Below are 26,238 nucleotides of genomic sequence, written 5' to 3'. Positions count from 1 at the left end.
AAACTATCCAACTTACATTATTACTAATTACGTAGTTTTAATCTCTTTGATTTTACTTTATACCATAACAGTTTTTACGTTTTCTATGCATTCGATCCTCTGCTCACCCAACTTTTAACAATTTTAGCGCCTGTTCCTGTTTTTATTTCTCTCCCGTTTTACTAAAAATAGTTACGTATACAAATAAACAATGCTTTACTTTAAATAGTCTTACTCTTATTGTACGTTATTGTACGCATGTCATGGAGAATGAATGTGTAGTCGTTGAGCCAGAAGGTTTACCAAAAGATAAGTTTATTGGACCAGAATTTTCAACTTATATTTGCTCACAAACTGGGTCAAAGAAAAGAACGGTTAACAGGTATTTTTGTATGATTTGTTTTGTTTTCGCCGCCGTATCGCAGTGGCAAACGCACCTGCCTCTAACCCATAGATTATGGGTTTAAGGCTCGTCGCTGCTACCATTGTGGGTGAATTTGTCTGCTCCTGTTATAATATCGTATCCGCACAACTCCCATAGACCGTTTTTAATTGTTGAAAACACGATTGGCATATCTGGATATGATGTGTCAAAGGTGTCTCACCTTACCCCACAGTAGTATATAAAACCTTGTCCGCACAGCAGAGGTTCCAGCAATCATGCTGCAGGTACAACCGAACCTTCAATATTGGATAAAGTGATTCGTTGCACTGGTTGTGGGGAACAGATTCTTACTCATCTATCAAGCAATGCCAACGAACACCCTGTGCTACATGTACTCTTGTGCAAGGTATATTTAGTTAAGTTACTCTGCTTATATTTACTACTGCATAAATGTGTGTGTGGCACAGTTGGTTAGCGCACCTGCCTCTAACCCAGAGGTTATGGATTCAAGGCTGGTTGCTGCTACCATTGTGGGTGTATGTGTCCTTGAGAAAGACATTTAAATGCAATTGCTCCAACCCAATATGCCATTATTAAGCATTTAGTTTTACTTTATCCAATTACAGCGATGCTATTCTTATTATCACTCTGGTACGTTCCAAAAAGATGAAAATGGAATTGATGAATTCTGTCGTTGGTGCGGGGACGGGGGGGATGTTATCATGTGTGATAGTTGTACCAATGTATTTTGCAAGTAAGGAACTCTTTATATAGAAATTTAAATTTCTAATAGACTAGATATAGGCTTGAATTTGAGCCATAGGCTTAAATTTGTTTGTTAATTGGCAATTGCTGTGACAGCGTTTTTGTTGACTTTTACTAGGTAACTGTTTCTGAAGGTTAAAAAATCTAGGTATTAGGTTTTTTACTGTTCCCCCTTAATTTATATGTTATTGTAACAAGAAGCCTAAGATTTTGGGGTGAGAGCCTAGCAATGCGAGGTTTCTCTCGCAATGAGAGTTTTTTTTGCAACGTTTTGGTTTTCCATATACATTGTTTCTAATGTGCATTGTACATGAATAGCATATATCTATTAAACTTTGTTTTTCATACAGGACTTGCATTAGACGGAACTTCAGCCGGAAAAAAGCGAATGAAATATTTACTTCCGATACAGTACAATGTTTTGTATGCGATCTTACACCTTTGCAGTCACTTATACAAGAATGCAAAGAAGTCTTGGAAGCCTTTAATACAAACAGAGCACCTGTAGTAGTTAAAAAGGTGTAGTTATTATAGCCTATATTTCTCTTTCTCTCTATATAATATATAATATACACTCAAATCAATTTTATATATAATAATTATATATATATATATACATTTTTTTGTTGTCACATTTATAATTAAAAATGTCAAATTTTTATTCAACCAGAAACACAGGCGAGCAGCAATTGAAGAAAACAAATCAAATGGTGTCATTCCGTCACCAGAAACTACAACTACTATAAAGAAGATTGACCATCCTGTTGTAGGTAGGATAACAAAACTTACCCTTAAGCATTAGTATGTATACCAACTGTTCAGAGTTGTAATTTTTGAATAAATAATAACATACGTTTTGGCACCTCAGTTTTACCCCTAAAAATGGGTTTACTTTGGTGTTAAGTGTTTGTATAAATAGAACCAATGTATACTGCATGAGGTACATTAATTAATAAAATTCCTAACTTTTAACAAATATAGGTGTTTTGGCAATGTCAATACATTTTGGCAATGTTATACAAAATTTTGCCTAATTTTAAAGAATGTAGTGCACACACACTGACAGTGGTGGCAGGGCCTGGCTTGTTGTTTACTTATCGAGCTATGTAACCACTGTGTTTTTTAAAATACATTTTTTTAGTTGTTTATTTTTTGTGAAACAGGTGCATATTCTGTGTTAAACAACCTCATGCTTTATTGCATCACATATCTGGTTTTTACTCTTAAACGATTTAAAATGGAGTTTTTAATGTTTCAAGACAGAATTCACTTTGTAAACCCTTGGATTCATTTTAATTTACTCGTTGTTTTTACTTTTAGGCCGCCACAAAACAACGGACACCGTTAACATTAGTAATATTCGTTCTGAGTGTATGACAATAGTAGATGACACGTGCAGTAAAGTTGGTGAACTTCACTCTTTGTTTAAACAAGTGTTTAGCAATGTAAGTTGGCCGAAATCTAAAAAAGGTATTTATATATCTATATATATATATGGTTTTATATATACATATATATATATTAATATTTAAAAAAATAAGCTACCCAAAAATGGGTTAAAGAATAATACAGTTATATAAATATATATAATTTATAAATATACCTGTTTTATTGTGGTATCATATATACGTACTAAATAATATATACTTTTTTACTTGTGGTATCATGTATACAATGTCCCAGTGAAGTCCTAGGTCCATTAACTTACTGTATTATTTGTTACTTAGGACACAGAAGACCAAAGAAAAGTGGCTTTAACGAAGCTTCGAACAATCAACCAAATTAAATCAAAGCTGAATGACCTGGTGGGCTTGTCATCCGATTTTTATGAGTCTGTCTGCAAAGAAGAAAAACAACTTCAAGCAAGAATATCTCATGGTGAATTTTACTTTTTGCATCACTTTAGTGTTAAAGTAGAAGGACAAAACAATGGTTTGATTATTGCAACACAAGGTTTGATTAATTTGTTATGTTTTAAAAATTGGAACTTTTTATTAGTTATAAAGCAGAATATAACAATTTTATTGCAAAAAACCCTCTCCCTCTAGATCTATATATAATTAATTATAAAACATTGTGTATCTCCGATGTTCCGTCCATTGTTGTCATTCCCTGATGAAGTCTTGTCGGATAGCAGACCAAACGTTGAAATACATTATGTTTTTTATACCAGATGAGCCGTTAAAAGATTATTTATATTGTTTACGTCACAGAAAGCACAGATGACTCCATGACAACCAGCAAAGAAACGGATGATTTAGATTCCACTAACACCAATCTCTCTACACCAAGCAGAAAGAAAAAGTTGCTAAAACGGAAATTTCGGGAAAAGTATGTGATCTTTATGTTGTATCTAGTTTCTTTTTGCGGCAACGCGAGGACATTACATTCATTTATAACTCACGAATTGTTAAACTTGTTACTTTTCTTTTAGCATTCTTCGTAACTCCAACTCTCCTGCTGGTAAAACATGGAGGAAATTGCACATGGATGAATCGCAGGTGAAAATATGCAAAGTTTTTCGAATAATGTAGTAATAAGCATAGTATAGGCTAAGTAACCGTGATCAATTTTGTGAATTTGTTCTTCAAAATGAAATAAGATTCAGGATCAATTGTTAAGGACTTTCTGGCAAACTATGCTACATCAGTCTTAATGGCAGTTTATTTCTAGCATATAAAATTAAATGATAATTTTTACCAATTTAGGAGGATAAAAGCAACAATGAAGCGTCAGATAAAGAACTATCTAAATATATTCCAATCAAACTAAAGTTGGATGACCAGTGTTCTGATAAACAGGTGTTTATAATTAATATTGTATAAAATATTTGGTAGATCAGTTTAAAACTACTATATAACTGTAAATTCCGCAAATTATAAAATAATTCAATAAATATCAGTTACTTTTCTCTAACATAAATAACATAAAAATAAAAATTGTAACTATTCCTGCTTCGTCTGCTTCCCATGTATTTTTTTTCTTTTTATAATTTTTTTTTAAGTTTGGCCATTATTTTTTATGGGTAGATAAATATATATTGAAATATGTTTGTGCTTTTTTTTCCACCCCACTCTTTCCTCAAGGCACTTGGAGGGGTAAGTGTCAGCGATATCTTCCATGAGGAGGCGAGTGATTCTGATTGCTCCGGACTTTTTAAACCACGGAAGATAAAAAGACAATCCTCAAATAAATCTGATTCACAAAAGAAAGAATCGCCAGTCGAAAAAAAGATTAAAAAGGGAGGTAAAAATGATAAAGAGGCAGAAGATCAAAGTCCTGGAGCAAAAACAACCTCATCTGACTTGGATGAACTAATACCCAAGAAGAAAAAGAAGGAAAAAGAAGCTTCTGATTCTGAAAATTCTGATCCGGAAAGTTTGGAAAAACCGAGTACAAAAAAGAAAACTGACCAAAAAAAAGAAAAACCTAAAATCCACAAGACGGATCGGCCATCTTTGGATTTTTCATCCGATTCCTCTCAGACCGAGATTGAAAGCAACAACATGGAAACTTTCTCCGATGATCAGCTTGACATGGTAAGGCTTGTGTTATAAGACTATTTGGGTGTGGGCATTGGTGTAGCAAGAGGAAGAAGTCCTAGGTTCAGAGCCCCAGTTTGGAATTAAAGCTGTATAGTAGGGTGGGGGAAGATGGAACACTTTTTCATTCTATTTTCTGGTCCCATTTGGTAGTAAACAAAGAACATTCAAAGAAATAATAAACGCACTAAATGTGGCCCATCTTTCCCGCCCTAATGTATATATAAATATGTACAAAGGTCAAACAGCATGTTGCGTTATATAAGATATCCTTAAGGTGGGTAAACAGTTACCAAACATAGAAAATATGGAAAGTAGAAGCGAATCTTCATGTCCAGTGTCCTTGCAATAAGGTCAGGATACCAGGAGTTGAACACTCATGCCAATAATTCGTCCCCTAAGTATAAATAAATAAATAAAAAATATGTATATATATATATTTAAATAAAAAATAAGTCCTGTATTATGCTTATGCAGACAATTGAAGATCAAGCTCCCAAAGTTGATCCCCCTCCCAAAGAAGTAAGTGAGAATGATGCAGCAAGAGCTGGCATCCAGAAGATCATGGAAGATGAGATGTCCGAGAGCTCCTTGGATGAAGATGTGAAGGATCTGTTGGATCAAAAGAAAGATGGAGACAAAAAACATGGTGAGATTAAAAGCTGTAATAAGTTCCTGACCCTGATCTGGTGCTCATAGAGTTGAACAATTTTTGTGTAACGACATACACTAAGGATCTGTTGCTAAGGAAAACGTAACAAATAAAATTCTTAATCAGTTAAGTGACTAAGTTCTTGCAGTGAAAACAGTTAGCGATAAATGTCATTAGCTGTAAATATTATAGATTTTATTTATTATTTTTAATATTTTAGATACAAAATTCTGCCAGTTAGTTCACCTGAAATATTTTCACTAGAAACCAAGAAGAAAGATGAGAATGATCCTCAGGATGCTGCAAAAGAACAGGATGATGCAAAAGAAGATGGTTCAGATGATGCACAAAGTGGAGGAGATGAATCAACTAAAAAAACGAAGATCAAAAATGCATTGCTTCGAGTGAGTGGTTTGTTACAGATTGTTAATAAGTGAAACATAACCTGTGTAAGAAGGTGTAAGCTACAATACGGGATATCGTTTTTGCCGATATATGTTGCACCAAACCTAGGGTGAGATATTTTTTTCTATCCTGAATTAGTATGTAAACATTGTAACCAATGAATATAGTCAGTATTTATTATCTTATATCATTTCCTTTTTTATATTATATTTCTAGTTTGGATGTTGACAAGTAATTAGGGCTTAATTCTCAGGCGCTTTGGGTCTTTTTGAGGGGTAATGCAATTTCTGCTATGCCATCTCCCTTGCTATAAGATACAGCATAGAGCCTCAGACTTAAAGAATATTTTCTTACAGGAAGCACTTTCACCAACAAAAGATAGCTCCACGAGAGGTTCTGCCAAGAGAAAGTTATCTGATGCTGCAGTGAAAGCCACACCACGTAGTAAAGTAAGATTCTTTTATCTATTTTTACATTTTGTCTGATGGGAATCTTATACTACACTGTTTAGGTGTAATTTTTTGTTTAAAATTGAAAAAAAAGGAAAACTGCTAGAAAAAGCAAGGTCTTGAATCAATTAGAATTCCCAGTGTAACAATCTGGATACACACAGAAACGGGTAAATTGATAATAACGAAAAGAACACCCTGGTTTTCTAAAAGATAGGTGCCTATGACTTCCATATTAGCCAAATGGTTCCTGACCCAACATATTGAAAAATGTACAGAAAGTAAGAAGGCCTCCAATGTTTTTTAAGAGAATTGCTTATTATGCAAAATTTAATATGGCAAGCAAAATATTTCTATTAAAAACATGTAGCTTCTATGGCTTCCTTAGCCAATTCGCTCTTTGACCATTTAATCCATTCATTTCCCTGACCGTTTGTTTAAACTGACCATTCATTTAAACCAGGGGTTCCCAAACCGCGGCCCGCGGGCCATCTGTGGCCCGCAGGAGCAAAATAAATGGCCCTCGGAGGACTTTAAAATTACCAATTGCATACGTTCACAAATAAACATATTACTTTAAAAAATCGTCTAAAAATGTTTTATTGATTTCTGTAATAATTTACATATAATTTGTTACGTCACAAAAATAATCATGACTGTCACAGCATCAGCCAACCTTATACGCTTGTTACTCTGGTATAGTGGTTATATCGCAACATGATTCAACAAAAATACTGTGAAACTTTGTCTTTTACTCCGCAAATACGTAGTTTAATCTGTCCTAGAAGCCATGTTTATTACCAGCATATGTGCCGAACTTCCTGACCTAACTAACAGTATTCGTTATAACCAAATTTTGCCAATACAAGTCGCGTCGCCAGCAATATAGCAAGGAAAACCTTGCCCGACGCATAATTATGATTTCACATATCGGCCCGCAATAAAATAAGTTTGGGAACCCCTGATTTAAACTGATCATTTATTTAAACATGTACAGAAAGTACGAAGGTCTCTGATTTGTGATGAAGCTCTCATTGGTTCAAACCTTAATGAGGAAGATAAACAAATTCTCCTCAACAAAGATGCAAATGATGATGGTGATCTCTCGGACCTAAGCAACATCCTTCAATCTTCAGATGCGGATGTAACTGATGTAAATGAAGACCCCCAAACAGATGAGGTATTTTTGATCTTTTTTGTTTAATTTTTAGTTAGGGATTTCTTTGCTTTTATGTGTTTTTTTGTAAAGATATTGAAATTTTATCTACTAAAAAGTTTGTTATGTAACTTAATAATGGTATGGAACACATGCTGTTTTTTTCACAGCACATTTCAGCGAACTGTTTAAAATATGTCATCTATTTTGCTAATTTTGCGAAACGATTTTTCATATTTTGTTTTAGAAAAATGCCAGCGATTGTAGCCACTCCACGAAATTATCAACAACAAGTTCCGAAAGATTGCAAGTTGTTGTTGGAAAAGAGGAGAAAGAGAAGTGTGAGGCCGCTCTTCAGGAAAAAGGGAAAGGTGGGAGCAAAGAAGAGAAAGAAAAGGGTGAGGAGAAAAAGAGCGAAGAGGAAAAAAGTGAGAATGAGAAGAGTGATGTTGAAGACAAAAATAAAGAGAAAAAGGAAGAGAAAAAAGAAGAAAGAGAGAACAAAATAAAAGAAGAAGTTTTAAAGAGTGATGCAGAGATGGAATGCATCACGATAGAGAGCGATTCCCATGATGAAAATGTTGGAAGCAAATCCAAGAAGATCACATCGATGAGTAGCGACTCTGATGAGGATGTTGGGTTTAAACCGAAAAAAAAACAGAAAGGTCAAACGTGGTTGGACGATTTCTATAAAGTAGAAGATGTTTCAGATGATGGTGTTGGTTCTATTAAAGTAAGTTTGTATTGTTAAAACTTCCTGTATTAATTTAACACAAAGATTTTTCATGTTTTTCACTTTAAACTGTGTAAGCAGCATTTTCTTCATAAATTGTAAGAGACAGTTTTTTAAAAATGCAATTTTAACAGTTAATTTAAATTTTTTCCTGTAGTCATTTATTATACGAGGGCCCTATGCACTTTGCTAAGCATATTTCATAACTAAAACCTTATAACAGAAAGAAGCCCAGACGCGGTCGTACAACAAAGTAAAAAAACGACGTCGAATAAAAGATTCTGGGAGTGAGGATTCAAACAAAGACAGCATGGGTGGGAGCTTGAGTTGTTTATTAAAACTTGGATTTTATATTAAAATACAAAAGGCTCTATTTCTTGGGTTAGATTCCACAGTGTGGCATGCCATGGGTCCTAGATTTAGGCTAGAATTGGCCCAATGTCCCTTCTTCCTCTAAATACTTTGGGCTTCTACTCATGATATGCTTAGAAAACATTATTTTGCTGTTAAATACTTTTGCGTGTGCAGTCCAGACAAAGTTGCTCGAAATAAATCTGTTGTAAAATTGAGCAAAAAATGTCCGCAAAAAGAAAAAGAAGTCTTGTACATCTCTGGTATTGTATATATAGTACTCTAAGCACATAGTATTCAAATATCCTGATCGTGTTTTAAACAAGTTACAACAGTCTATGGGAGTCAAGGGGGTATGGTTTTAGAATTCTCTAAATGTTTTTTGTTTACTACCAAATGAGACCAGAAAATATATAAAGAAAAAAAATGTGTCCTCTCTTTCTCAACCATACTTTATGAAACATGCTGATAATTTATCTCCTTTGATTGACAGATGATTTCCATGACAGCGGGAAGAAGATGGGTCGTCGCAACATCCGGAAGATCTTGGATAATACGAACCTTAGTAAGATGACACAGGATGCAGAGAAGATGGAGAAAGCTAGGAGGAAGAGGTTGGAGCAAGATCAGGATCTGGAGGAGGAGGTATTTATTTATCAACATTTTGTGCAAGAAATTTTTTCCGATTTATTTTTCAACATTCTGTGGAAGAATTTTTTTAAATATCATAAGGGTCCTATTGCACATGCATGATGGCATCCTGGCATGCTACAACTCTTGCATAGGCACCAAACTTTATAAAATGCAAGGTGGGTTGGGATAGTTAGAACCTATATCTTTTACAAATTTGGTTCCTTTTTAGTGATTCCAGGCGTGCTTTAATATAAAAATAAGCGATTTCCTATAAATCTGTAACATAAGCTCTATGCCATACTCCTACCAGTAATATGCCTCAAAAATTCATCAAAAAGCCTCAAAGTTTATGATAGTTAGTTACCCGTATTTTAAATTTCGAACAATCGCGCAGGTTATTATAATTGACGACGAAGCTTCTCCACAGAAGAAGAAGAAAGTGACGACTCATCTTGTGTTGTCTAAAAAACCACTTGTTGAGGTAGAAACTCCCTTTAATGTTTTACGACTTACATGCATCGAATACATGTGTTGAGTATGTACGGTGTATAAATACACTTTAGTTAGAGTTTGACAATGTGTATTCGTTTATGAAAACATCTTGTGTGTCTTCATTTTCTGGTGTATAGGAAGACACACATGTTATAACTTAATAGTGAAGCTGAATGAATATAAATGTTTTTCGGGTATATTAAAATATCCAAAAATTCCAAACCGAAATTTAACCAGAGCCCCGGAAGTGTGTGAAACATCATATGTATCTCATATGTACTGCACAGTACAATACACCCATGTTGCAACCCAAATAACAGATTTTAATTTAATGAAAAGTTAATAGAAGGTAGATAATAACACTATGTGTGTCTAGTGTACTACAAAACACCCATGTTACAAATACAAATCTTTTTAAAAAGGTTGAATCTGCGATTTTACGAGCCCTCAAGCCCCACCAAGTGGAAGGAATAAAATTTCTATGGCGTAATGTTATTGAGAGCGTTGCACGTGCCAATAAATCAAGAGGAGATGGCTGCATACTCGCTCACTGTATGGGCTTGGGAAAAACGCTGCAGGTAATTTTGCCTAATTTTTTTGTTCTTTTATTAATGTGTACAAAAAGTGCTTTTTAAAAATTGTGGCTGCTTTAATCTGGTTACTGAAACTGTGCTACACAAGAGAAGTTCTATACTGAGGTACTCACAAATTAATATTAACAATTAAAAGTATTTGTTTAGGTCAGACCAGTAAATCATGTTAAAATTAAATGTAACTTGCCACACAGGGTTGGAAACGGAAACGGCAGTTGTTAAAACATAGATGTTCTGTTTCATACACATCGTGCACGGTTACAAGTTACCGCTTACCACGAATGTAAATTGGTAGGGGATTATTTTTGATTTTTCTTTGTCTCAGGTTGTAGCATTCTTGCACACTGTTCTTCATTCACCACACTTGCCTAAACAAAGAACAGCTCTAGTTGTGTGCCCACTTGGTACAGTGCTTAACTGGGCAAGGGAGTTTGATATGTGGACACGGCCATGCAAACAATCAATGGAGACCTATAGTATAATGGACAACAAGTCTTTGCATGATCGTGCCATCATACTCAAGGTATTTTAACCTATAAAGTATTAATGTCCCTGTTTATAGGAAGGTGGGGGGAGAGGGGTATCCCCTTTTTTTCGTCCTATTTGATAGTAAACAAAGAACATTCAAAGAATTAAAGAAAAGTATCCTCACGACTCCCATAGATCGTTGTTGGTTATTTAAAACACGGCCAGGATTTTAGATATTATGTGCTAAAGGTGTCACATTTTTCCTCACCCTACTATACTCATTATATATTGATACTTGTATATAAATACTGATTAAAAATCATGTTGTTTGCCACAAGAAAAACATGCCACTAGATTGAACCCATGCTTTGTAACTAGAGACACTGGGTTCAAGTCTCACAGCTGCTACTATGGGTTTGGTGTGACTGTTCTCAGCAAGTTAAAATTATTTACTTCAACCCGAAGTAACCTGTCTAAATTAAACGTCATGTAAAAATAACACTTAGAATCTTGGTGAAGTAAAACACATGTGCAGATTAAGATAGTTTTACTCAGTATAAAACACTGGCTGAATGCGATAGTTAACCTTACTTTGGAAATTTGTTGCGTTATCAAAAAAAGGAATGTCACGCTAAATGTTTAAGAGAGAATGTCGTTTATTTGTATAGTTTACAATATTAAGAACCTGTTGTAACCAGTAAGCTGGAAAAGAGAATACAATTACGTCAAGTGTCTTGCTCAAGGCCTGACACACCCGCGATGGTGGCAGCAGAGAGCCTCAAACCCAAATCATGTGGTTTCAATTCTACCTCTAAGATATTGAATAAAAATTTAAAAGCTTTTTTACCACTAAGATATATCATATTTTGAACCTTTATGAAAATAATATTAAACTTTCAGTTTCAGTACAGTTTACAATTTACCATTTTTCTAAAAAAAACATTTTTTTAAACATTTCTTAAAATTATTATTTTCTCTTAGAGATGGCACAAAAGAGGAGGTGTTTTAGTCACTGGTTATAAGATGTTTATGACCATGGTTACCATCACTAGGAAGCAATATTCGCGTTACAATAAATCCTTCATTGAAATGATGTTGGATCCGGGTCCAGACATTGTTGTTTGTGATGAAGGTCATATTATTAAGGTGGGGACCTATTTTATGCATAAGATATATTTTATCCATAAGATAAATTTTTATACCAACAATCGGGCCCGAATTATTCAGTAATTACCAATCAATGAGTTCCATGTATTTGATGAATAAACTGCCACTCCAAATTTTGCTGAAAATTTGAAAAATGTGACGCCTTTGCACGCACACGCACGCACGCATGCGATTAACCACTTGTGCAGTAGTAAGAACTACACGCTTCAGTCACTGTCTAAGCCACCACGTGTTCAAACTATTTCTTGTCTGGCATCTGACCAAATATAGTAGCAGCATACTTGTATATTACAAAAAATATTGTCATTTTACATCCAATGTATAAAACTGTTTTTGTGAAATATTTTGTTTTCTAGTTTAATATTAATTTTGTTTCTAGAATGAAGCAACGAATTTAAGCAATGTCATGTCGCGGATCAAGACTCGACGTAGATTAGTTCTCACAGGAACACCTTTACAAAACAACCTTATGGAATATTACTGTATGGTTAATTTTATTAAACCCAGACTGCTCGGCAGCGCACAGGTGGGTTGGTTCAAAAAGAACATTTCACATGACCACATATTTCATTGTTTGCATTTCAATTGAATGTAACTTATTCATTCTGGTGTATTGACAGTCGTTATAACACGAGTGTTTTGTTTTACACATCTCGTTCTCTGGCCTGTTTGCGAGTTAACATGTTGTGTAATTTTTAAAGTTATAATGTTTTCCCTTTGTAGCTGAAAATTTACTCAACCAGTCTATAAATTCAGTCACTCAGAATTCAGTCATTTATTTGTACTATTTGGTTGTAGTATTCAAAAACATTAAGTATTTTGCCTAAGAACACACACGCCCACAATGGTAGGATCATTGTAGCTACTATACTAAAGTTACAATGTAAACACCCTAACCACCATGTCACGGCACCGGATATTACTTTCACCCCAACTTCCCCCAGGAGTTTAACAATCGATTCACTCACCCGATACGCAACGGGCAACACGTGGATTCAACGGAACGCGACGTGAAACTCATGAAGAAAAGGTCGCATGTCTTGCATGAACTACTTGCTGGTTGCGTGCAAAGGAAAGACGTAAACTGCTTACGAGAACAATTGATGCCAAAACATGAATACGTGCTTTTTGTCCGTCTTACTCCCGTACAGGTAACATTACTAAGAAAGTTCATTGAACTGTATCCCCCCTGTCAAAATACATTCATGATAAACGAGCCATTGCCACGAATGTATATTCAAAGGAGCTTTGAATATGCAAGTTCAAAAATAAAATAAATGTAATCATAAAAATTATTTTTTTGTGTTTATAAAAATCATTACCGTCTTAAAAAAATATATTTCTGTAAAATATTAGAATATGTTTATATATCATGCAATGTATATATAAATAGCACAAATTTTTTATGTATTTTTTTTAAAGCTTGCTACAGCAAGAATTACTCAGAAAAATTGTCAAATAAAAATGTGGCTACTAAACCCATATTGTACATTTTGAGATTCAATTATGTTTTAAATGTTTTTTGTAAAATATATTTTTAGTTATAAAAATAAATCATAGTAAAATGTAAGCATCAAAGTAACATTTTTGATATCTCAGATTCGTTTATACGAACAATACCTTTCAACTTTCCAATGTGGGGACGTGGGAAACAGAAAAGGACAACTTTTTCAAGATTTCAAAAACCTCTTATTGATTGTGTGTCATCCTAAAGCTTTGCTGCTGGATAAAATTCGCCGCGAAAATCAACAGGTCATAAGATTATTGTTGGAATGCGATTGTGTTTTGTTTAATAGAGTAATGAAAAATGAAAATAGATAAAATAAAAAAAAGTTATATCCATTTAAATTAAATTAAAAAAATATATATATAAGGTTGTTAGAAATCTTTTACCTACAATCCTCCTGTTCTTCTTAGAACCAGGGATAAAATCTTTTGCAAATATCCGACTTTTTACGTCAAAAAGGTCATCGCAAAGTTTAGCCTTCACAAGCGTCAGATTTAGCCGCCCCCAGACCCCACGCTGCAATCGTTTTCAGTCTTTTTGAACAAACTTCATTTCCATCCCTGTAGAATGCAGAGGAAGCTCGTGAAGATATTCGATCTTTCCTTAATGATGAGGACGAGACATCCGAGGAGGACTTGGAGGGTGAAGAACCTCCATCGGATGATATGAGTAAAATATCATCCATGTCCGTGCAGGTTAGTTATTTAATTGGATGTAGTTTCATGAGACGGTGGTTGACACATTTCTTAATGTTATGTAGAAACTATTGGGAAAATAGGAGGACATTGTTAAAATGCAGTTACACCTATAGTTGTCAAACATAGGAAACTTCATTGATTAATGTGGTGAATACAATATACTTTGGCTCTGCTTGTTTGTACAGACACCTAACAGCAGGGTTAAATCTGGGTTGACATTGTTAAAATACAGTTACACTCATAGTTGTCAAACATAGGGAACCTCATTGATTATTGTAGTGAATGCAATATACTTTATCTCTGCTTGTTTGTATAGACACCTAACAGCGGGGTAAACAATATTAAGGGTTCTGAAATATTGGTTTTCACTCTTGTTTTTAAAGTTTGGTGGAATACCATTCCGCATAAAATTTATATATATATATCTTTACAGATTTAAAAGAAAGCTAATGTTTTTTTTAGGATTTAAAGAAACTAATTCTTTCAAAAGGAGGTAGTTTACAAGATTGTTTGGAAAAGAAAGATTTACTTCAGCGAGCTAAAGACCTGCTAACTACTTCTGCAACAGGTACAACCTCACACAGTTTTTATATTAACGCAATATATTACAATGCTTTATGTAATGTTTATTATAAACTGTTTTTTTATGCTTTCGGGGTCGATTTAGTTTTATTTTATTTTTCCACATGGCAGACCAAACGTTGGTTTTGATAGTATCTACATAAATTTTATTGTGCAAAAACTAAATACAATATTTATACTATACCAGAAAAATTCTCTATATGGGTTAATAAACTAAAAATAGCTGCAAAGAGCGATTGCTTCCGCTTTACAAAAAAAGTTGCAAAATATTTTTGTACAAAAATTCTGTTTCCTATAAAAAATAAAAAATTCTGGTAGTTTAAGCAAAACTTTTCTCTGTAGGCCAAGGGTTAAACAAGTAGAGATAGCTGGATAGTGCTTGCAAATATTTTAAAGCGTCATCTGTCTCACTTTGCACGCATGACAGACCATGTATTATTGACTGTGCGTCAAAATTATCTATTTGCTCTCAGACGACCCCACCAAAGAACTGTGGTTTGAAAAAGTGATGCCGAGTGACAACTTGCTTTATGATTCTGTGGAAATGAGTGGCAAGGTGGGCAACACTACTAATTACATTTTGTTGTGTGTGGGTAACATTACACTATGGGAAATCTTGGGTTAATTACTGTTTAAACAAAAGTATGTTACGTATATCACCTTGTGTGACCTTTAATGTTTGCCGAACACTTAATGCTCTTTATTATCATACTTGAAGAACTGGATTGTTGGTAGCCTAAAACAACTTAGCCAGTTCGCTTGCTGGCTGGTTAAATAAACGTATATTTATCTAGCAAAATAAATACAACATCTATACGAGTATACCTGTTTGCAAAAAAAGCTTTATTACAAAACAATGCCATGCCGAAACTGCCAAAAAAATTGATCAATTATTTTTAATGAAGAGTTTTGCTTTACACACATTAATAAACTACTTTTTAGATTAAAAATTTTACATGTAAGTTACGGTTACACAATAAAATTACAACTTAAACAAATATAAATTTAAGTTATTTTTATTATATTTTTTCAGATAACTTTGCTATTAAGCATATTAAAGTCTTCAACGATGATGGGCGACAAAGTTGTTTTATTTTCCCAATCATTGCTAACACTAGATCTCATTGAAGATATCCTTCGTTATGTTACAATGGATGGGAGCGATAACACACGTTCACCAACTGGTGTTCGAATAATGAAATGGTAAGTTCAAATAAGCATTAGTGTTCTCTTTGCGACCATGCATATTACTTTGTGGGTGATTATTTTGGGGGGATATTTCCATCTTTTTTATGCTTTTTTTTATAATTTAGCAACTTATTAGTGACCACTGGGTTGGAGAAATTGTGGTTAAGTGTCTTGTCCAAGGACGCATACTGGAATACTTCTATACAGAGCATATTAAAATACTTTAGTTGAGCTTATTTATTTGAATTTTACTTTTAATACTAAATAAGTTTATTTGTTTTACTATATTTTAAGTTTTAGCTTTCTAAATAAGTTTGTTTGTTTTACTATACATGAGTTGTACCTTAAAACCACCACGTTTACATAGACCCCCCCCCATACCCATTTCTCCATGACTAAACAAACTTCCCAACCATAGTAAAACTACTTTATTCCTACGCACACATTTTCAATGCATGATTCATAACCTTCCTTGGTACTGGAAACCGCATATAAATCAAAACCTGCCCCAACCCAACCAAGCTTGTGGGTTGGAGAAATTTTTATTTGGTGTGGGTGGCCATTTTTTTACTCAGCTGTTATGTATTTATTCTGTGGGTTGAAGCAATTTTCGCTGTTAGGTCAAGCAAGCTTATACCCACGCATTGCTCATACCATGAAGTTTTTTTCTGCATCATGGCTTAATGGTTAGAGTGCTCATTATACACGGATATCGAGTTTAATGCTTAATGTTGCTTAACTTAGCTGACCTTACTTAATGGCAAATGCTCCAACCCAGTGGTCACTAATGGTCCAAATTATCAGCAGAAAACACATTCACCAACAATGTGATAACTTGTAAGCGGTCACAAGGTGTATGAAACAGAACACCCGTGTTATGACAACTGTCGAGGACACTTAAGGGTCATTGCTTTAATCCCATGGTCACTAATGAGTGGTTCGAATTCTCAGCGACACAGAACAAAATAATCACCAACAAAGTTTCAAACATGTAACCCTACCAACTTAATCTCCAACAAAGTTACAAACAGCTGAAACATAACACCCGTGATATACATACCGCTATTTTCATGCGAGGATATAGGTGTCATTCATTCATTCGTTCATTTCATTTTTTGAACAAAATGTCATATTGTGTTTGGTATAAAAGGATACATTCATTTATTTTTCCATTCTTTTTTCATTCATCCATTTTATTCATCGTTCATTCATTTCAAAGGTACAAAGACGTTGATTATTATCGGATGGATGGTTCTACAAAAAACGAGCGAAGAAAGACGATCATTGACCAGTTTAACAATGAATCGGACACTAGGTGTCGCCTCATGTTGGTTTCCACAAGAGCTGGAGGTATTGGAATAAATCTGGTGGGGGCAAACAGGTAAAAACAAATTATTTAGTTGGGTGAGGGAAGATGGGAGACTTTTTATTCTATTATTTTGTTCCATTTGGTAGTAAACAAAGAACATTTAATAAATTATAAAACCATATTCTTACAACTCCCATAGACTATTGTTAATTGTGCTAAAGTTGTCCCGTCTTACCTCACCCTACTGTATATTATTTAGTGGTATTAGGTTTTAATGCATGGTACTGTGGGGTAAGATGGATACTGTTAGCGCAGAATATTACCTAACTGTGTTTTTAACAATTAACAAATTTGTATGGATAAGGGTAAATGATTAAGAAAGTATTTTTTAATAAATAGAAAATAAAATAAAAATATGGACCATCTTACCCCAACCTACTATATGTGGTAACAGTTTTGGTTTCAGCGTGCCATGTCGTAGAACTTCACATTTACGAATTAAAACACCATGCGTGAATTTTATTATGTTTTTTTCGTTGCTGCCATTTTTACTATGCACCACTTCACATATTTTTCACAGTGCATCTGTTTTCCGTTTAATTTCAATTGGTTTATGAAAGATAAAAATGTTTGTTTTTTACAATACATACACTTGTATTTCGTTTTAATTTAAATTGTTTTTTTTAAATTAGTCCTACTGAAATGACGTCAAATTAATATTATGTCAGTTTCTCTGAATTTGCAAAATTTTCAGACGGTTGCTCAACTTCCTGTGTAGTTACGGCATGGTAGTATGAAAAGAATTAGTTTATTCTGTAGTGGCTTATTTGAAAGTGTTTCCTACGCACGTCCTAACACAGTTTTTTTTCTTTCTAAAATTTAAAAAAAATATTTAAAAGTGTTTCTCATTAAATATGAGTATATTAACGCATCTCTTTACTTTGATAAAATCTGTTTTCCAATCATACACGTTGTATGCAAATCACCAAAAACTATTCATTGTATTCATTAGACCAATATATAGATTTATAGTACCGTGGGTATGATGGATGCTGTTAGCAACTAAATCCCATATTTCCTGATTGTGTGTTTAACAATTATCAGAGTTGTGAGGATACGGCTAAACGATTGTGTAAACATTTTTTGTTTACTACCAAATAGGTGATAAAAGAGAATAATAATATGTCTTATCTTTCCCGCCCTACCATAATATTAGATAGTTAATGTAAGTTTTTCGTGGGCGAAAATATATATATCGTTATGTAGTTATATAATTTGCTTTGATGAAAATCACTATCTTGCAAGCTGTACTGACCTTTGCATAGATTTAGTGCGATTTTCTTCAAGCAAAACTGCCGTTAACCACATAACGACTATTTAATACACCCCCAAAAACCTCAAAAATTGTAAATTGCTGGTTACGAAACAGCACCAGTATTCAATTGGATTGTTTACCATTATTTGAACCCCATGACTCAAGACTGTAGCTTGAAATTCACGCCTTGTTTAACATTTTAAAACATATGTTTGCCATACAAATGAACCGGAAAACCCTAAACACACAAAACTTGAATCACATTGACTAACTTCCGAATTGGGTTAAGAGTTCGCGCATGAATCTTTCCCCTCATGCGCATTGTACAGCTCGTTTTAAAATTTCCGGTGTTTTAAAAATATAAAAGGTTTACTTTTTTAAATTATTTTTTCTCCTTTTTTAAACATGTTTTACTTTAAATGGGATTAAATTTAAAAAAAATCAACTATTTTACATTTTCTGGCAAAAAATATTTCTATTACCCACAATTATCAATTATTTTTATACTTCAATTATCAAATATTTGTTTTAAACTATGTTATTTGTGTTTCTAACCAGAGCAATCGTGTTTGACGCGTCCTGGAACCCAACACACGACGTCCAATCTATTTTCCGCATCTATCGTTTTGGACAAACTAAACCATGTTATATATATCGCTTCATCGCCCAAGGAACGATGGAAGAAAAAATCTATGATCGCCAGGTGTGTTTATGGTTTGTTGCAGCAAATCCAGTTAAATGCGGTTTGAACCGGTTTATCTATTAAATCCTGCAATGTTTTTCGTATGTTGCATTTCAAATTCCAATTAAAACTCGTAAATTTAAAATTCCAGTCTTTTTCAAAATTAAATAAAGTTTCAATTAAAATTTCAATTTTTAAAATTTAGCCGTCGCAAAAAAAACCTTCATATTACATTACTGCATATTTGAGAGTAAAACTAACTATCCTAGCACAAATAAATATTTCTAGATATATATATATATATATAGCCTATATATATGTGTTGTATGTACTATCTACTATGTATGTATATGACGTTTCGAGGGGAAAAAAATTGTGTAATATGGTTTTGTTTACAAAATTTTACAACCAACAAAGTAAAGGTTTACGAAGCGTTGCTCAGCATATGTGATTATGCGACTCATCTGTAAAGCTGTTTTGATTCGCGGATGCCTGCGGTTTAAAATATTTACTTTTTTACTTCGTATGTAAGCATGTATTATATGTTTGGTGAATTGTGTTTGAAAGAGATCTTTAAAAACAAAATTCTTTGTGGGTGATTTGTTTCTGTTGGCTTCGATTGATGTTTGAAATTCATTTCAGTAGTTTGTTAAGTTAGTTAAGTTAAACCCAATGTCATATTGTGTTTGGTGTCAAAATAAGGTTGTATTTCGTGTTAAAGGTAAATTTATTTGGCGCAAAACGTTAATGTGTTTGGTGCAAAAATTCAAATTAATTTAGTGCCAAAAAATGCAAATTTGTTTAGTGCAAAAAGTTCCTGATTTAACAAGCTTAAATTACTGAGTAATATTGTATAACGAAAGTGATTCATTTAGTTTCGGTGACGCATTTTGCAGACAGCCCAGAAATCCCCCTATTACAAAACAGCCCTGTATGGTAACGTTTACCAAAGGGGCTTTGCTTGTCAGCACAATGCTTAACTCAAAATACATGGTTAGATTTGACTTTTATTTTAACACAAATTCCCAAATTAGGACCGTACAAACTTTTTACTTTCAACCCTTTAAATCTCCTAAATTTACACGATCCCCGCAGTTAATAGTTGCAGTAAATGCAGTACTTTGTGTGAGATTACTTAACTCTTGGTGACCCTTTGAAGTTTGCCATGATTTTTTATTATATTGTTCGATTTTTTTTGTCTCATAAAATCGTCGCAACAAATATATCACCTCAATGGGCCAACGCACATCGACACGCAACAGAAATATTTTTCGCATGATGTCAAGGTACTAGCTCCTCTAATAAATGATGCATTAAATCGTATCAGAGAACCTATTTTGGCAAAACACGCAGCATATAGTACTGTGGTGTAAGATGGGATACCGTTTGCACCTAAATCTCACATTTTCTGATCTTGTTTAAAACAATTTAAAACCCTTTTTTAAAATTGCAGGCCTACGTATGTATAATTCTGTAAATATTTTTTGTTTGCTACCAGATGGGACAAGAAAATGGGTTTAAATCATGTCCCATCTTACCCCACAATATTATATTGCATGCTCTATTGCTTTTGCAAATCTCAAGATAAAGCCTCTACTTAGGTTAAACCATGCATTAATAATGTCCATAACATTGCCAAGTCTTGAGTTAAACCCCCTAAGATTTGACAAATGTAATAGTGCATCCCTATGTATTGTTTATCAATGCCACCATGCCATACATTATATCCCTACGGAAGCAGACTGACGTTTCAAATGAAAGCCAGCAAACATTCACGCCGTAAATTCCTACATTATATACAGGCTAATACAGCCATTGTTAGCAAGCAATAGCTGTTTCACGGTTGCTTGCAACAGGTGGACTCGCGCTGACAGATGCCTTTGGAATTCATTGTCACGAACATTTTTAAAATTTGACCTCAGAAGCCGCTACCTGGTACATAGTGGTGCAGTTTTATTGTCCCATCTTTACACACAATACTTCCGCTAGGGTCAACTGCTTATCTTTTAATGCATGGCTGCACGCGACCTCTTAAACTGAGAAATATGCGGAAGTAGTATATCTAGTTTCCAATTCGTAATTTCTGGAAAAAATAGCAATTTCAAAAAATGTAAATTATGGGTTTGTTGTTTACCACTAATTGAACAGAATGGTTTATCTCTGACACCTCAGGGTGAATTATATAAGTATTAGATTGTACAGATAGGATCAGATACTGTATTAAGTTACATACAAAATAGCAGGGTGCTTTGCAGAAAATTCTTCGGACTCTACCCCCTAATCTGTATCATATATATAATAAATGTAAACTTTTATGTGAGGGTACAATTTTTCAGTTCACCGAAAATAATTTGCGTCCTAAATTTTTAAATCAGATGTAAATTTGTAATGAAAAAATAACATTGCTTGAAAAATATTTTTTTGTAATAATGATTAAACATAGTTTTACTATGTTGGCATAGGCTTAGCATATGTTAACGCTAGACAGGAACATCTTACTTTGGCCAAGCTGTCAAGGAAAGATCCCCCATCTATTACTATTTAAAGCCCTTGTCGCGTACTATGGGAAACGCGACGCTTTAACATCTGGCGAGGTTCATGTGGTAACACCTTGGGTGTCGGGTTAAATGCGAACTCTGGTACAACCTCAGTCTCGGGGCGCGTCACACTATTGGAATTTACTCGCGTAAAGTATAATAGGTTGTCGAACTCTGAGTATCGCGTTAACTGTGAACTCTGGTCCTATATTTAGGCCACGGTGTGCCTTGCTGTACAACCCCACCTACATACTAGAATAGAACGAAATAAAAAATTGCACTTTACGCTGAACTAAATTTATCTTAAGTTTAATTAATTGCACTTAGCTCAAGCGTATCAATTTAATTTTGACGAAATTGTTTGCATCTTAAAATCGTAAGTCATTCTTAATGGTACCATTTTTTCTTTTAAATAATTTTTTTTAATAAATGATACAATTTTTTTATTTATTTAAATAATGGTACAATACCTTTGAACCCAATGTTTTGCAGGTTGTGAAGCAATCTTTGGCATCCAGAGTGGTAGACGAGCAGCAAATAGAACGTCATTACACGGCAAACGATATTGCGGAACTTTATACTTTTAAACCTGAACGCTTAACGAAAGAAACGATCAAGTCACGACCTACGCCCATCAAACCAAAAGACCAATTGTTGTCGGATATATTATTGGTAAGCATCACCTGTATTATGATAGGTATGATGCAATTTGTATATATATGTATTATGTATATACTTATATATATAGCAATGTAGGAGGAGGTGGAAACCTTCAACACCTTCAACACCTTCAGCACATGCAATCCAAATATCATGATAGTGTTTTAAACAATTAACTATGGTCTATTGGGGGCGTAAGGATATTTACGACTAAATGAGGCGAGAAAATAGAATAAAAAGGTGTTCAATATGTCCATCTTCCCCCACCCTACTATATATACTTTTTTACATTACATTTTTAAGGGTGAGAATTACATTACGCAATAGCAGGTCCTTTTTTCCTTTTTTTATAAAAAAAAGTTATTTTACGACCATGTCGTCATCACTCACTTAACTGTGACAGGATCCCAAGTCACGTGATCTGATTGTATCGTACCACGAGCATGATTCGTTGTTGGGACATCAGGCTGACGAAGAGCTAAGTGAGGCAGATCGACGCAACGCATGGGACGAGTATGACCGTGAGAGATTCCCCCCCGTTCCCCACGATAGTCCGCTACTAAAACTTGGGTACGTGGTTATTTAAAGTTGGGGGTGGATGGGGCGTGTTCTTATTCTGTTTTATTCCTCAATTTGGAATTTGGTAGTAAGCAAAAAAATATATTTACTATGTATAAAACACGATTCTAAAAGAACGTTGTTAATTGTTAAAAACACGATCAGGAAATATGAGATTCCAGTGCTTGCGGTATCTCATCTTACCCCACAGAAGTATTTTTAAACCAACTTGCATTACAGTATTGCAACCATTAAACAACTGATCGACATTGCTGAAAAAGAACTTGAGAAAAATACAAAACAACTGGATAATTGTAAGGTAAATAAAGATTTTATTCGAGGCTCGACGCTGCTATCATTGTGGGCCTGTGTGTTTTGGGGGCAAGACACTTGGCGGCAAATGCTACAACCAAGATGTCAGTTGTTAAAATTGTCAGCAATACGAAAAGAACGATATATATTTGGTAATTCGTGAGCTGTCACAATGTGTATGAAGCAGAACACCGGTGTTCTAACCACTGTTGTTGCACCGCCAGACAGAATAAACGATTCATTTACGATTGTAAACAGCAATCCTTCAATAAGCTAGACTGGTAGACATGATATAGCGTAGGTGGTTCTAAGAATTTCAAAGGAAACTGCCTCCTTTATTTGGCGGTGTTTAAACAGCCATAACGGCTTAATTTTTTATACGTTGTCTGGGCACCACGGTCAATGTGGTTTACTATGTATTGCCAAAATAACTCTTCAATAGAATTGTGTGTTTGCGTTCACGGACAAAATATTTACCATTTATTTCTCAATACTGTGGCCATTAGTAATCTCCAAATTTTCAATTAAAATTTAAAATCATGATCACCCTTTCACCCACAAACATACGTGGTAACTTTTAAGCGGCATGAGGTGTATGAAATAAAACTTCCGTGTTTGAATGAATAAGTTCCATTCATTCACTTGTATTGTAGAAGGAATGTAAACTTAGCTCTTCATGGTTTATTGAATATAAATAGTCTGGTAATGCCTGCAATTTTAAATCCAAAATAACATGTCTGTCGTATTAAAATATTTGCCCAGACCCAAATTATGTGGTTAAAGCGCTCCCTTCGTTACCAAAGATACCAGTTCCAATGCTGATACCATTGTGAGCGTATGTGTTCTTGGGCAAGACATTTAACGGCAATTGCTCCAACCTAGTGGTCACTATCGGGTTGTCCAAACTATAAGCTATTCAGAAAAATAATTGCTCCCGTAGTAACATACATGGTAGCTTGTAAGCTGGCACAAGGTGTATGAAACAGAACATCAACGTTTTAAGTGTTATAGTGTGTTATAACGGCTGTCGTTTTACAGCCATGTGAGGATAAATCAAGTTACATTCACAAATATCTCTCTTATTGGTTCAAATTTCTGGAAATTAATTTAGTTTAAATTGTCAAAACTTATCACCCGCGTAGTAACATACATGGTAACTTGTAAGCTGGAACAAGGTGAATAAAATAGAACACCTGTGTTATAAAGACTGTCTTTGCCCACCACACAAAATTAAGTGTCATTTATTCTTACATATCTCAACCTTAAATATTTCATTGTTTTGTTTTTTGCAGCCAGAAACACTGGACCAAATCATGCTAAAAGTGAAGTATTTAAACCGATCGTTGAAGATAGAACACGCTGAGAAATGCGCTCATGAAATACAACTTTATAAACTTTCTGTTAGGCCACAAATTGAACGAACTAGAAGGTATATTCAAGTTTTTTTTTTTTTGTTTTTAAAATGTTTGTTTTATTTTTTGGGGGTTTTAAAATGTTTGTGTTTTTTTAAATGTTTTTTTCCAGTGTTTTTATATCATTTGTCCGTTGTGTTATATCCATACACTTAACTATGCTTATAGGCCACCCAATGCTAATTTTACTCTGAAAATCCTTTATAAAATATTGAATGTTTCTTTTTCATTGAGCCGTGAAACTGCATATATTGTGCTATCAGCCGCATGTTTTGGACCCCACGCTTCTTAGTTCAAATATAAACTATGTCACCCCTCTATTCACAGTTATATACTACGGAAATTGGAACAGCTGCGTTTCTGTCAGCAACGGGTAAAAGCGAGTAATGTTAACCCAAGAGTGCAGTAAGTATCAAAGATAAAAAAAAATATTTTTTGACAATTTATTTTTCGAAAAAAATTTAAATTTTATTGCAAAAAAGGTGAGTTACAGCTACAATTCACATAGTGGTCTTTACCATTTATACCAGCAGTAATATTCAGATGGAATGGAAAATAGTTTTTTAATTTTGCAATGTGCCAGCTCAAGCCTAAACCACAGGTCACCTGGAACGTCAATGCAAGACCTCGCCCTTTTTAAAAACAAGATTTTTATTTATACTTTTGAAAACCTTAACAAGTATTGGTAATTAAGAGAAACTGTGGTCCAAACACAACTTATGGTTAAAAACACTAAAAAATTCTTTCAAATTTGCTATGATAGCTTTAATTTTACTATTTGGAATTTTTTTTTTAGTTTTAAAGGAACACTGACTGTGAAATCATGTGCATCTAATCCCTTATTGTTTGCATATAAACGTATTTTCTAACAGAAACCAACCGAACGGATTATACAACCTCCCACCCTATGTTCCAAGGCCTAACCCACAAAGTTCAACGTTCAGACCACCGCACCCTAATTACCCAAGAAACTTTGCCCAACACCAACAATTCTACCCAAGAAACCCGCGTTTTTCTTCGTTCACACACGTCCCGCGTTAACACTTAGAAACCCCACATTTTTTTACGTTATTTTTTTTCAGTGGTACTTTTTTTCAATTTTTTTAGTGAGACCAACAGATATACCTACTGCTAGGGTATATGGTCGTAACAGCTTCAATGTGAAACCTCACTACAAATTTAACTACAGTTCTTCACAGGTGATATGTCTGTTTAGACTATTTACCTACAGCGAACATATACATAATAGGCCGGAAATAATATTTATTGTAACATGCAATAAATGGCCACGGATTTGTATCTCGTATACACTTCATTCAACTTCTCATTTATATGAATTGTTTTAATAAGGCTAAAGCGCGCTGTGCAAATCTTTTTCATGTCGTTTTACAATTTTGTTCAGTCGTACTACTTTATTACAATGACTTACACAATGACTTACACAATTGGATGTTCTATCAAAGTTTGGGAAACAGTTATTTGATAAAAACCGACGCCGTAACAAAGTGGGTAGTCGTCTGGCTCTTATCCCGGGTTCGAGGCTCGATGCTGCTACTATAGCGCAGCGTTAGGCGAGCCTCACGTAACCACACGTCTCTAAAAGAACGTTGTTAATTGTTAAAAACAAGTTACGGAAATGTGGTTTATTGTTTGCTAACGGTTTTCATTTATCGTACCATACAACTCTGTTTCGAAAGAATTTTCCTGG

At 34.2% G+C, this 26,238-nt stretch overlaps 1 protein-coding gene across 2 annotated transcripts; it reads left to right on the top strand.

Moving 5' to 3' along the window:
- The first annotated feature begins 145 nt into the window (after positions 1–145).
- Positions 146–25,966, top strand: LOC778547 (transcriptional regulator ATRX homolog). Of its 2 annotated transcripts, none has more exons than XM_002129218.5 (37): positions 146–361; positions 623–770; positions 991–1,118; positions 1,480–1,648; positions 1,800–1,899; positions 2,450–2,574; positions 2,857–3,007; positions 3,343–3,460; positions 3,564–3,630; positions 3,838–3,930; positions 4,216–4,668; positions 5,149–5,320; positions 5,588–5,727; positions 6,085–6,177; positions 7,175–7,357; positions 7,581–8,066; positions 8,290–8,380; positions 8,911–9,062; positions 9,445–9,531; positions 9,965–10,120; positions 10,461–10,658; positions 11,585–11,749; positions 12,150–12,296; positions 12,715–12,921; positions 13,370–13,522; positions 13,844–13,972; positions 14,438–14,543; positions 15,031–15,113; positions 15,591–15,760; positions 16,965–17,126; positions 18,928–19,072; positions 22,081–22,260; positions 22,652–22,818; positions 23,047–23,125; positions 24,411–24,547; positions 24,858–24,935; positions 25,403–25,966. In XM_002129218.5, exons 1-37 carry the CDS (start codon positions 243–245, stop codon positions 25,569–25,571), a joined length of 5,706 nt encoding a protein of 1,901 aa, XP_002129254.2. In that variant the 5' UTR covers positions 146–242; the 3' UTR covers positions 25,572–25,966. The 2 variants fall into 2 exon arrangements, with proteins under 2 accessions (XP_002129254.2, XP_018670412.1); XM_018814867.2 differs by having other exon boundaries at positions 626–770; positions 25,403–25,963.
- Positions 25,967–26,238: the final 272 nt, after the last annotated feature.

This window comes from Ciona intestinalis, chromosome 14, assembly GCF_000224145.3.
Source record: "Ciona intestinalis chromosome 14, KH, whole genome shotgun sequence".
NCBI classification, from domain to species: Eukaryota; Metazoa; Chordata; class Ascidiacea; order Phlebobranchia; family Cionidae; genus Ciona; species Ciona intestinalis.
This window is presented reverse-complemented; position numbering and strand designations above follow the sequence as displayed.

Bases quoted from the DNA above. Each gene is read 5' to 3' on its own strand.
- LOC778547 (XM_002129218.5), top strand. From the start codon at position 243: ATGGAGAATGAATGTGTAGTCGTTGAGCCAGAAGGTTTACCAAAAGAT. The intron at 22,261-22,651 runs GTAAGCATCACC...TAACTGTGACAG, and splicing joins TGTTGTCGGATATATTATTG to GATCCCAAGTCACGTGATCT. The intron at 24,548-24,857 runs GTATATTCAAGT...CTCTATTCACAG, and splicing joins CAAATTGAACGAACTAGAAG to TTATATACTACGGAAATTGG.